The 13,441-nt window shown below is 56.1% G+C and overlaps 1 protein-coding gene across 7 annotated transcripts in view; it reads right to left on the reverse strand.

Annotated features, from left to right (window-relative positions):
* Nucleotides 1-13,441, reverse strand: part of ARHGAP22 (Rho GTPase activating protein 22) — a 157,570-nt gene that overhangs the window by 82,832 nt on the left and 61,297 nt on the right. For 4 of the 7 annotated variants that reach the window (XM_075934645.1, XM_006118141.4, XM_075934643.1 and 1 more), the window contains exon 3: nt 6,229-6,316. The exons of 2 other annotated variants lie outside the window; for them this stretch is intronic. In XM_075934645.1, coding sequence (XP_075790760.1) covers nt 6,229-6,316 — 88 coding nt within the window. Of the gene's footprint in view, nt 1-1,428; nt 1,535-6,228; nt 6,317-13,441 lie in introns of those variants that run through there. One more of the 7 variants, XM_075934648.1, reaches the window with a different exon arrangement.

Here is a 13,441-nt window from a genome sequence, read left to right on the forward strand (position 1 = left end):
GCTCGGCTAATCAGCTGGGCGGCTTTTGAATCCTTCCTGGGTGGCTGCCCAAGTGCTCAGCTTGCAGGGAACGCTGCTGTGGTCCCCAAACTTTTCAGGGTCACCCCCTCCCCTTCTTCGAATCGGTGCCCCTCTCTGAGCTGGGGCTCCCAGAGGGGAGGGGGAAAGTGCACAGGGATCTGGGGCCATGGGGAAAGAGGGGGCAGGGCCGGAGCCAGGAGAGCTCTGGCCAAGGGCTGAGACGGGGGGGGGGTGGGGCTGGATTGAGCTGGGACTTGGGAGCAGAGCAGGGCTGCATCCCCATGGTCTGGGCCTTGTAGCACGCCCCTAGGAGGGTGCACCCCGCAGTTCGGGGCCCTCTGAACTACACGAGTGCTCAAGGGGGGGTGCCGTGTCTGTAGCTGCTGCGTGGCTGGACCGAGCCAGTCACAGAGCCTGCAGCTGCTGAGGGTTGCCACCCATCCCGGGGCTACCCAGACAGCCCTGCCTTCAGCTTCGGTGTCCCTAATGCCGGCGAGATCTAGGGGACCCCCTCTGCCCCAGGGCACTGTGGAGCAGGGGCTCCGTCCACCCACCGGCCATCGCCCCCCGTGGAGGGGAACGCAAGTGTGACAGCCGCTGTGGGATTGCCGATCCGGGCTTGGTGGACACCCCTCTCCTAAGAGCACCCCCTGGATTTACACCGACGGAGGCCATGCGGGGCGGGAACTCCTCTATTCTGGGTGGAGTCCCTCCGATTCCTGAGGCCGGATCAAATTCATGCACGTGCCTTGCAGTGAGACGCACACGCGAAGACGGGCGGCAGGAACCGCCAGCCGCGGGTCAGAGTCCCCCGTGTGCCGTAGCTGCCTGTGGGATCGATGATTTGCGTCTGATCAGACGGGAGGGGACAACTTTTCATTTACAGGCAACCCCAGGACTGAACCATTCTGGGCACTTAATAAAATATCCAGCGGCTGGAGCCCGAAAGGCACGGAAGCAGCAGCAGCGCCCTCTAGTGCAGCTGAACAGACACTGCAGTATGGGACAAAGACCATTTCTTGCAGACCACAGTTTGGAAGGGGACAACGCAGAACACGAAACGCAGGCAGGCTCCGGTGGCTTTTAGTTTGCACATAAAAGGACTGGCAATTGCCAACAGCTAAGCAGCTCTGTCGGACATTATTCCCAGGCCAAGGCATTATCCCAGCGGGATCTTAGTCCAAGCTGTAGGGCCGCCTGAAAAGAGGATGTTCCAGGCTCAGAGGCTCCTGACAATCCTCTTTCCCTGCACGCTCCCGGGAGACAGGGTGCAGAAGATACACTAGATTCACTTGGGAAGAGGAGAAAAATCAACCTAGCGTCCCCAAAGACAAAGCCGTCCCTGATGAGCCCAGAGGGCCCCTGCATGCCAGCCCATGCGCTGCACCCTGGAGGCGAAATGCAAACCTGGAACAAGGCCGCTGAGGGATCTCCCACTTTTACTGCTCGGAGTCATCAAAAAGCGCCCCGTCACTCAGCCCAGAGAAGCGGAGACCAACACGGGCCTTCTGGAGTTAATTGGCCTGCAGGCAGCAAGCCCGATTTCCGGCTGTAATTAGATCATTGAATTATGTTTGAAGGGAGGCCTTACGTGCATTCCCCCCCTCTAATTATTTTAATTAAACCAAGACGTGGCAGGACTGAGGAGGAAAGGCTGAGATGACTTCATGGGCCTCGCCCTGCTGGGACACGCAGGGCTCTGATTTCAGGGTTGTGGGTGATGCGCAGGGTGCAGTGACAAAGGAAAACGACGACTGTGCCCCAGCCTAGGGCCTGATCGTCTTGCTTCACAGGCACCTCCCTCCCTGCGGGCACAAATCCGCCTGGGGCTGCACCGCAGGCCAGACACAGATGGGGCAGAAACAGGAGGGAGCCTCTGGAGGGGCAGTTGCAACACCACCTGCAGAGAGGGGGCAGCGTCCTTGCTGCCCTGCCTGGCCCATTTACCCTGCTCCCCCCCTTGCTGGGCAGACAGCGCCCATGGGAGCAGGGTCTCTGGTGGGCCTGTGCAAGGTCTGAGTAGGACCCAAGATCTGGGGTCCCACCCTGCTCGCTGCACAATCCTAGAATCACAGCACCCCAGGGCGGCCAGAGACTCAGGAGTCACCGAGTCCAGCCCCCGTCCCAAAGCAGGACCCATCCCACTCAATCAACCCAGCCAGGGCTTTGTCAGACCAGGAATTAAAACCTCCATGGATGGAGATTCCACCCCCTCCCTAGGGAATCCATCCCAGGGCTTCCCCACCCGCCTAGGGAAATAGTTTGTCCTAATATCCAGCCTAGACCTCTCCCTCTGTAACATGAGCCCATTGCTCCTTGTTCTGCATCCGTCACCACTGAGAACAGCCTCTCTCCATCCTCCTTGGAACCTCCCTTCAGGAAGTTGCAGGCTGCTCTCAAATCCCCCCTCGCTCTTCTCTTCTGCAGACTGAACAAGCCCAAATCCCTCAGCTTCTCCTCATAGGTCATGTGCTCCAGCCCCCTCAGCATTTTGGTCGCCCTCCGCTGGACCCTCTCCAATGTGTCCACATCCTTTCTATAGTGGGGGGCCCAGAACTGGACACAATACTCCAGCTGTGGCCTCACCAGAGCCGAATAAAGGGGAATAATCACTTCTCTAGATCTGCTGGCAATGCTCCTCCTAATGCACCCCAATATGCACAAGATGAGCCAGAACCTGGTCCTCACAGTAAAGTGGCTCCAACAGAGCTACCCACTTGAGAAATGCCTGCCGATCGGAGCCACGACGGCAGATCTGGGCCCGTGGTCTTTTAGCGCGGCTGTGAAAAACACACCACGTGGAAGTTCCTTTGGGCAAATGGCCGTCATTCCATGGCTCGGTTTTCCTTAAGAGGCTTGCCAAAGCCCTTGGAGAGAACTTTCCGTCCCTGAGGCAAATGTAACTCCCACCCTGATGTCTGGCAACAGCTCTACAGAGAGGTGTGAGCTCCCCAGTCACCTCAAGGAGGGGTTAACTCCCTCCCCATCCAATCTCAGGGCTAGGGTTGCCAGGTGTCCGGTTTTCACCCAGACTGTCCGGTATTCCGGTCCCCCGTCCGGTAACAGAAAATTTCCTGTTTCCCTCGGACGGAAGCCCGGTGGGGACAATTTTGCTTAACAACTTTGGCCTCCCCCCTTTTTTTTCCCCTCAACAGAATTTTTTCCTGTTTTTTTGGAGGAGGAGGGGGAGGGGTGTTCAGTATTTTTTGTAAACCCTCTGGCAACCCTACTCAGGGCGAAGAGCTCTGTAATTAACGATCAGAGTTACCACAGGGGCTGTTTGGAAGCCTGCAGTACTTTTTCCCAATCCTCCCCATAGCCGAGCGTGCTCCTCCTGTCTCTTTATGCCTTCCTCGGTCCCTCATCCTCCACCTTCCCTGCGACATCCTCTCAGGCAGGCTCGCCAGCCCAGATCTCTGCCCCTCCGGAGAGTGAAACATTTGGGGACAGCTTAAAATCTGCTGAACTTACCAGGGAAATCAAGAGCCCCAGGAACAACGGGGAGGCACGACCCTTCCGATCCCATTGCTGGCACTTGCCCGGCCGGGCCTGACCCTGCTGAGGGATTCCCAGCCTGCAGGAACCAGGGTCTTTTACCTGGCAGCGGGGTTTGGAGACAGCTTGCCACGGGGCAGTCGAGTATGGCCCCCTGCCCGCTCAGAGGCTGTGGGCAGCGGCATTCGTTGTTCTAGTACCTCTCCGCCTGCCTTCCGGGAAGGCCACAGTGGGCACTTTCCAACAGAAGAGCCAGTCTTACCCCCTCTGTGGCAGCTGAGTTAAGGCCAGTGTCTTTATTATCCACGCCGAAGGCCTCTGCCTGTCGGAAACCAAGCTATGGGTGGCCTGGCCTAGTGGTTGGAGCAGGGGCAGTTGTGCCTAGTGGTCAGTGCGGCAGCAGCCATGCCAGAGACAGGAGCCGGAAGTCAGCACCGGGATCGGGAGTCAAGAGCAAGGTCAGGCGCAGGCAAGTGTAGGCCTGGGAGCAGGGTGAGGCCAGCGGCGTCCGTCATCATTGCCAGGCCGGAGAGAGCCTCCTGCCCCGCGTGCAGCTCCCGGCTGGTGGATTGGCTGAGCCTGGTGCAGGAATGACTCAGATGCAGCCCTCCTCCGATTGGAGAGTAGCTCTGCAGCCTCTCTCCTGTCCCTAGATAACTCTCCTCCCGCCGCATAACACAGCTTGGGAAGGGACTGGCGGGAACATGAATAACGCTAAGTGCCCATCATTAGCGCGTGTTACTCAGCAGGAATCAATACAGGCTCTGTTCCAGTGCAGGCCACGCCGGGCCGACCCGCCCTGGGCTTTGAGGCCGCGGCTCCAAACAGCGAGTGGCAGGGCAGCCCGCAGCCTAGAAAAGCTGATGAAAAGCACGCAGCCGTTCTAGGAACCTGGCTGCGGCAGCCCTGGCTGTTCATCACGCCCTTCTTTGCGGGTGGCTGAGGCCAGAAAGACGTCCCGCCCCCTCCGTGCTCCCTTGCAGACCAGCCAAGGCAAAGCTGGCGTCCTTCCGCCGTGCCAGATGCCAGGTTCCTGCAGATGGCAACCACCTTGTCGTTACTTAGCTCCCCTCTTTGTTCACCCTTGAACACACGCCGATTGCCCTCGTTAGCCCCAGGTCCCAAAGGCCACTATTGAGAAGAGTGAGCCCTGCAAGTGTATAAACTCCACCGGACAATAGGGAAACTGAGTCACGGGGGCAACAGCGTAGCTGGATCTGAGCAGGGGATTGAACCCAGATGCTCTGACACTAAGACGGGGGCTTTCTCCATACGATTGTTCATCCCTCTCTCCTCTCTAGCGCCCACGCCAGCCGGCACTGCCAACAGAGAACGGTGCGGCGCCAGAGCGCGCACACACCAATGCCCTCTCGGGCCAAACGCAGCCTGGGGCGTGGGGCTCCCCAGACCACATCCACCAGCAGTGTCGGCGTGGTCACCGGGGTGTGCTCCGACGGCCAGGCTGCGGCAGCTTTTCAGCACCGCCCGTCTCCCGTGCGCTGCCTGATGCTGTGACAAGAGGAGTGGAGACCGAGCATGGGTCACGGGCCAAAGGCCCCCCCAGGCACCCAGTGCTAATGCGCGTGCACACAACCTGCCCTCGGCGCGCCCGGCCAGTCAGTTGCAATCGTACGACAAGGAAGCTTGCTGAGCTAGGGCCGTCACGGCACTGTGGGGAAAGGAGTAGGGAGCGAATCCAGACGGGGAGACACACTGTGAACAGCAAAGCAAGCGGCCCCCCACTGCTATAGAGTCCACGCACACCCTCGCCCCCCTTCCTTGGCTTTCTATTCCTCCCAGGGACTGATTCATAAATCCTTCCACCGGATAGATCCAGCCAACCCCAGCAGCCTCATTGATCTCCCGTCTCTCGCCTCTTGCACTGGCCTCAGTTTCCCTGCTAGTGGTGCAAGAGCCTGCTTCTCTGCAGCATCTGCCCTCTGCAACTGCCTCCCCAAATCGCGCCGCTTCACTTCAAATTTCAGCAGAACGCACCCTTCTTCCCCCAGCCTGGGCCCCCAACTCCGTCACTGCTTTGCTGAGCCTCTTGGGACGGAGCCCATGCAATAGGCAGGAGACAAATAATGCTGCAGAAGCGAAGCGTCTCTCTTCCAGAAGACACAGAAAGGCGCGTGGTTTCCAGCTGCGGGTAGCACGCAGGACACAGGGGAGAAATGTTGGTCACTGACTGCCCATCGAGACACCCGTGGGATGATGTAACAAAGACTTGGCCTGCCAATAACCCCTTGTGGTTCTGATTTTCAGATGGTCCCTTTGAACGCCCCAGACTAACTGACCACGAGCCACTTCTATGGGTCCTTCTTCCCAAATTCACCTCCCGGTGAAAACCACCAAGCCGCTGTGCACCAGGACCAGGCACAAACGTGACTTATTTCCACGGGATCCGTGCGACCTTTGAAACGCTACGATCGTCCTCCCGACACCCAGGCAACGCGAGGGACGTCGGCGGAGTCGCTCTGGGCGAAGGCAGCTGGAACCGAGCAGAACGTGTCCCGAGACAGCCCTCGAGCTCCCCGACCCGGCCCCGGGAAGGGATGACGTGGCAGGTAAAGATGGGACGGACCCGCTCTCTGGCAGAAGCGGATGGCCAGGTTCGGCGCACGGGGCACAGACCGCCCCCAGCAGGCACGCGCCTTGCCGATCCGTCCCCGGGGGAGCGGCGGGAGGAAGGAAAAGGAAAGGCTGGCCTACCTGGGGCTATTTCAAAGAGGTGTTTCCCTGGTTCCTCGGGGTGAGGGGTCACCTCGCTCACTTGATTGCCTTGCAGTGGAATGAAACCCTGTAATGGACACAGAAAGACCAGTGAAGGGGGAGGGGCCATAGCAGAGCAAGGTTTGGTAGGTTTAAACGCCTCTCCGCCGCCCGCTCCTGATCATCTCCCCTTTCCGCCCCATCCTTCCCCTTCCGGCCTCGCCCTCCCTCTCCGGGTCTGCTTGCCTGACACTTGCCTCCTCTCTCCTTTCCCACAATCTGGCCACTGTCGCCGCAAGAGCCTTCTCCTCTGCATGGACAGTTATTTCCTAGCGAGGAGGAGACACGTGCCACCCCGAGGATCTCTGCCTCCGACATCAGTACTCCCTCTGCCTGGGTAACAGCCTCCCTAGACCTCCCTCCCTGTGGAGCCCACCTCTTATTAGCCTAGTCTGTAAAGGCCTGTGGCCCTTGATTTCCCCCTCATGCTGAGGGCGGTCAGAGCTGCATCGTTCACTCCCCGCTGGCTAGGGTTAAGCGCCTACTTCCATGGTTAGGTACCGAGTGAGCAGCTTGATTTTCAGAGGGGCCGTGCGGGAGCAGCAGAGGGAGGGTCTGAAGCAGATCAGCTGATCCAAACTCCCTTGGAGGGGTGTGAGCCCCGGCCCACATGCCATGCCCCCGGGCATGGGCAGTAAATGGAGGCAGTTTGCCAGGGTGAGCCCTCGTTTAATTACCTGCACCTCCACCGCTCTGGGCAATCGCAGCTCCCATTGGCCGTGGATTGCTGCCATTCCTGGCCAATGGGAGCAGCGAGAAGCCATGTTCCGGTCCGTGCCGCTTCCCTCAGCTCCCATTGGCTGTGGATCGCCGCCATTCCTGGCCAATGGGAGCAGTGATAAGCCATGTTCCGGTCCGTGCCGCTTCCCGCAGCTCCCATTGGCTGTGGATCGCCGCCATTCCTGGCCAATGGGAGCAGCGAGAAGCCATGTTCCGGTCCGTGCCGCTTCCAGCAGCTCCCATTGGCCGTGGATCGCCGCCATTCCTGGCCAATGGGAGCAGCGAGAAACCATGTTCCGGTCCATGCCGCTTCCCGCAGCTCCCATTGGCCGTGGATCGCCGCCATTCCTGGCCAATGGGAGCAGCGAGAAGCCATGTTCCGGTCCGTGCCGCTTCCCGCAGCTCCCATTGGCTGGGAATGGAGATCCACAGCCAATGGGTGGTAGCCTTCCAGGGGCTGACCCTGGCGGGCCGGAACCGGCCTGTGGGCTGATATTTGCCCACCCCGCTCTAGTCCCAAAATCTCAGGCTACATCTGGAGAGAGGGCTGGTCTGCTCCATTTGCTTCCAGGCCCCAATGCCCCAGACTTTATGGCTGCTTGGGGGCGGGGCGCAGATGTGTCAGAAAGGGATGCCCTAGCCATCCGTCATCTCCCGGGGTGCACAGCTGGACCTCCCATCACCACGGAGAGGAAAGTCCCCCTCCGACTGTGGGCCAGCCGAGAACGCAGCTCTTCCCTTCGAAGTCCTGCCCCGTGAGACCCAAGGGACCTGGCTAAAAAAGTTCCCTGTGCGGGTTGACCAATCTTTCTCCGCAACACCCACCTTCCAAACCACAACGCTGAGCAGCGCAGTATTCACGCTGCAGCTGTCATTTACGTTCAGGCCCGCCCTTGTGACTGGCTTTCAAATCGTTTTAACGATAGACAAACCCTAAGGACAATGTAGCGCGTGGCATACAGAACGCTGGTAATCCAGAACAATCCCCCCTTAGATTCGCCATCGGCTTCCAAGTTTGTGTTAGTCCAGGAACACAATTCTGGTATTTGATGGGGAGGAGAGAACCCAGAATTTCCATTCAAGGAATAAAACCTGCCACGTGCCCTTTGCATTCTTCCTTGGGTAGTCGGGAAGCCAGTAAATTATTTTTTTTTCCCATTGATGTTATTGCATATTTCTTCCCTCTAGCACTGCCTCTTGCAATGTCTTCTTCTGCAGAGTTGTTTTCTTTGGAGAAATGACTGTAATAAGCCAAGGAGCCAGCTGGTATTCAACGGAAACGAATTAAGCTGTTCCTCGTTTCTTTGCGTGTACAATGTTGAAATGACCAGACATAAATTACCAAAGCACCAATTCTGGAGCTGGAAAACGTCGTCAGCCGGCAAATAAGCGCAGATCCACCGAGCCTCAGGAGCAAAGCGTTGAGACTCGCGTCCGTACACCCCACTGCACTCCAATTACTTGCTGCTCTGAACGAGGAGTCTTTCGCTATGGCTGGGGCCATGGGGCATCCCCCAAAGCTTAGTAGGGGCCGGAGAGTTCCTCCAAATGAAGCGGGGAGGGAATTTACACGCTGCTCAGAGTTCCTGCGACGACTCAGCTTGGGAAGGGACAACAACAAATGCTAAAAAAAAATACACCCCCCCCCCCAATGTCGCTGCACCAGTGAGGTTAACAATCACAAAAAGTCAGGCTGTGCCAACTTAGTTTCGAATGACCAAATTACCGTGGCTGCTCCACACATCAAACCTCGCTCTTACGTGGTGCTTTTTCACCCGTCTGACTCAAAGGAATGTCATGATGTCCGTGTTCACAGGGGGGGAAACTGAGGCATAGAGTGACAAAGTGACTTGCCTAACCTCCCCCAGCTGGCCAGTATCAGAGCCAAGCACTGATTCCAGATCTTTGGAGTGCCAGTTGCCTATCCACTAGGCCACACTGCCTCATCTGTCCTGGATATTTAATGGCACACGCGAATGTTGTTTGTTTGCAGAGAGGTAGGGCAAGACTGGACCAGAAGACGAGGAAGTGAATAATATTTCCCAGGCTGCTGAGGGGTTCGGCTGCGTCCTTCACTTTGGCAATCCCTGCCTTTTTGTTATTTAAACTGTGCAGTCTTCATGCATCCATGTCATTTTCTCAATTACATTTCCTGACATTCTCAAAGAATTCTCGTCTCCTCCCCCCCCTCCGGGCTTAATACCGGTCTTTTAAAAAATTGCTAAATTCTTTATGATAAAATTGAGGTGGCTCTGAAAAATGGGCACCTGAAAGAGGCAGGATGGGGCAGCATGGCAGAAAGCTGACCGCTGGCTCACGGAGCAGGCGATCACACTGCGACGGCTGGGGAGGGACGCCGATCACATGACGCCTCCCTGCACCACCCCTAGCTTGGGGGAGTGCCCCGCCCCACCCCACCCCTTTCCACTAGCCCCGCCCCTGCTCCACCCCATCCCAGCCCTGCACCAGACACCCATCTCCTCTCCCCCGCTCTGGTCCCCTGGGCCCCATGCCCCCGCCAGCACCAGACCTGGGGCTTCATCCACTGACGGCTGGCCCCTTCCCCCATGATGTTTGGGGGGGGCACATGAGCTTCAGTGCCCCCCACGTGTGCCCCAGCTAAGAGGTCTGGCCAAGCTCTGGGGGACGTCTCCTGCTGGGTGGCCAGCCCGTGGCTCCTATGACAGAAGAGCTGAGTGGAGGAGGCTGCTGATGAGACGGTCTCAGGACTTCAGGGTCCACGGTATTAGCCCACCTGGAACACTGGAAAGGTGGGCACAGCCCCCAGGAGCTAACGCCCCCCCCCCCACAGGTAGGGAGGGGCCACAGACCACAGACCACATGGCCCACGAAGACAACAGGAGCAGGAGTGAGGGATAAAAGAAGAGAACCGAATGGGGATGCGGAGCCAAGAACCCCAGGCAACACCCATCGCTCCACAAAGGAGCCAGACTGCCCAGAGCAACTCCGGGTCCAAGCAGACAGCTAGGACCCAAAAAGGGATCCCTGCACCTCATAGGCGACCTCCCGAGGTTAACTTAGACTGAGATAGGAGATCCCATCTAGGAGCAACGCGAGGACCCTCCAGACCTGAACCAAAGAGCTACTAGCATGAGCAATCAGGCCTCTACGGTGTAGAATAAGTCACCGCCCAGCAGGGACTAAATCACAGAGGTTTTTCTCATTTTGCAACATGCGGCTCCGCTGAGACCCTGCATACAAGGCGGACAGGTCACTGGAAGAGTGCTCGTTTTGGGACGGGATCATCTGCAGACGGGGGGGCGGATATGCTAGGCAGGGGAAGGCCCTGCCTTCCCAAACTGCCCGGCTTGGCCCCTGCCCACACTCCGTCCCCAGAACACCCAGTATTTTGAATCTCCGACAAACTCCATTCTCCTCCAGGATCTGCATATCATCTAAGGATGCCAGAGGGAGGAAAGTCTTTGGATGAAATGCTGAAGATAATGAATGTATTGCTACCCAGCTCTTCACCTCCGCCGCATGGCACAGCATGGCGACCTAGCACGCTCAACTAGTACTAGCCGGGAGCTGTCAATCACCACGCCACCTCATTAAGGAGACTAAATGCCACAGCTCTGACAACCGGCTTCTTCCTCTTGAACTTTGCATTTGTCAGCAGGATGCAGATGAGGAATACGCCAGTGAGGACGAAAATGTCACTAATGCAAACGTGCTGAGAAAACGTATAATGATTCAACTCGATTGGCAGGGACGAGTGCACAGGAAAGAGGCTTTAAAGGGCAGAAAATGTATCCAGAGAACACAGGCCTGAGTCAGACTCTCCTACAGTTGAAGATTGTTGCTCATCACCACTCCCTGGGATTGAGATACATGCAAACAATGGGCAGAGAAAATCCAGGCCCGGTAGGAGACGATCAGACAATTATTTTTAGTTAGAGATGGGCACAAGCCCCAAAGTTTGGACCCACGTTGAAAACCTTCCCAGAGCTCAGGGGTGTTCTGGTCCAGATGAATCTCAGATTTTGACCTGAGGTTATATTTTATTTTTTGCGTGTTCTAAAAATAATATCTAGGACTCTCACATGACATCGGATTCTTGCCTGTCGTAGGGCACGTGGACTTCCAAAGCTGCTGGCAACGATGGGCGAAGGAATAAGGAATTTACAGGGAAACAAAAGAGCAAGGGAAAGGAATTCTTAGCCAGCAGGGCTGTGTCTAGACTACATCCCTTTTTCGTAAAAGGGATGCAAATTAGACATATCGCAATTGCAAATGAAGCGGGGATTTAAATCTCCCCCACTTCATTAGCATAAAAATGTCTGCCGCTTTTTTCCGGCTTGGAGCTTTGCCGGAAAAAAGCGCCAGTCTAGACGCGGATCTTTTGGAAAATAAAGCCTTTTCCGAAAGATCCCTTATCCCTCTTAAAATGGGATCTAGACACAGCCCAGGTGTTTCAGAATTGCTTTCAAGCCCCCTCCTGATTCAGCACAGCAGTTAGACACATGCTTAACCTGCACTCATTTAAACGGGACTTCAGCACATACTTAGGCTACGTCTAGACTGGCATGATTTTCCACAAATGCTTTTAACGGAAAAGTTTTTCCGTTAAAAGCATTGGTGGAAAAGAGCATCTAGATTGGCACGGACGCTTTTCCGCCAAACCACTTTTTGCAGAAAAGCTTCCGTGCCAATCTAGATGAGGTTTTGCACAAGAAAGCCCCGATCGCCATTTTCGCCATCGGGGCTTTTTTGCGCAAAACAATACCCCGTTGTCTACACTGGCCCTCTTGCGCAAAAGCATTTGTGCAAGAGGGCTTTTGCGGAGCAGCATAGTATTTCCGCAAGAACACTGACAATCTTACATGAGATCATCAGTGTTCTTGCGGAAATTCAAGCGGCCAGTGTAGACAGCTGGCAAGCTTTCCGTAAAAGCAGCTGCTTTTGCGGAAAAACTTGCCAGTCTAGACGCAGCCTTAAAGTTCACCATAAAGACCATTAAGGTTTCCTATTTTGGGTCTTTTTGTTTATCCGGGAAAGGGAATGCACTGAGTCATGCTCAGACTGGAGGACGGGGCCCCGGAAACTGATCACTGTGGAACCAGAATGCCTAACGAAGCACTAAACTGGGAAAGGCCCCGCAACCCCACACCTGCACATGCTCTGGAGGCAAGAGGGTTGTCGAATGGGGCCTTCTGATGGGGAACGAAGGAGGGTCCCTTTGGCCCAGCCTGCCTTTTCTTCGGCCGTTTGGAAATCAATACGGCCAGTTCAAATCTATTCCAGGCAAAGTCCAATATCGACACTGATGGGTCAGCATTGCTTGTTTAACTGCTGATCGTTTTAGATAATGGAATGGGGGAGGGGCAAGTATTAGACACAGTAGGGCAGGTCAAACACTTCCCCTCAGCATTGATTTTTGAGGGAAAATTGAGTTTCTGTCTAAACCTTTTTCTTAAAGTGTTTTTCTTTAGAAGATTTAGATTTGCTATTGAGAACCCAAATGCCTGAAAACTGGGATATTTTGGTCCAAATCTCTCTCTCTCTCTCTCTCTCTATATATATATATATATATATATACACACACGCACAGAGAGAGAGAGAGATTGCTGTGGTACATCAGGTGAGTTGTAAAGGGTTTTCCTCCTACCCCGTTCCACAGGGGCTAGCACTAGGGTATGGGGCAAGCTGCTGGCTTGAAGCGGTTTCTATTATATGCAGAGTTTACAGTTGGATTCAATGGCTTTCAGCCTGGTTCTAGCCCCCTGCCTCCGTTCTCCCCCAGGCACTGGGTTTAACAGCCAGATTGCATCTCTCACAATGCACAATAACCCCAGGGTCTCTCGTGCTGAAACTCAATGGGACGGGAGACTCGTGCATCATGGGAGATGTAGTCTGACCAGGGAACTTAGCCTGGGGGGAGAATGGGCCCGTGAGGCATCTCAACTAGGATGTCGTAGTGCAGTCAATTAATCGATTAACCGATAAGCAAAAGCTTAGAGGTTAATGCTGTAGGCTACATACATTTCCCTCCCTCCCCCCCCCCCCACTCTTGCCAGTAAATTTTTTAACAGGCTGGCCAGCAGCCCAGCTCAGTCCTGGCTTGCGCCAGGTCCAGGACTACTCCCGTTGCGGCTCTGCATTTAAAGTGTATTAGGAGCCAGGTGGGCAGGCAGCCTGGCTCAGTTCCAGCTTGTGCCAGGTCCCGGAGCTCAGCCCCTCCCCTAGACAAGGGCTGCTGCCACCCTGTGTTGCTGCCTCTGTATCAGAGGCAGCAGCATGGGGAGACAGGCAGCTGGTCCACGACGGAAGCTGGTTTTTAAACTGACCCCCCCGCACAGACCAGCTCCTACCTGGCACCCCACACTGCAGAGGCATCAGCGTGGCGTGGCAGGGGGCGCCTCAGGAGTGGGGACGGAGCACACTGGCTTCTGGCCCCACCCCCAGGGACTAC

This window comes from Pelodiscus sinensis, chromosome 8 (assembly GCF_049634645.1).
Source record: "Pelodiscus sinensis isolate JC-2024 chromosome 8, ASM4963464v1, whole genome shotgun sequence".
Taxonomy (NCBI): domain Eukaryota; kingdom Metazoa; phylum Chordata; order Testudines; family Trionychidae; genus Pelodiscus; species Pelodiscus sinensis.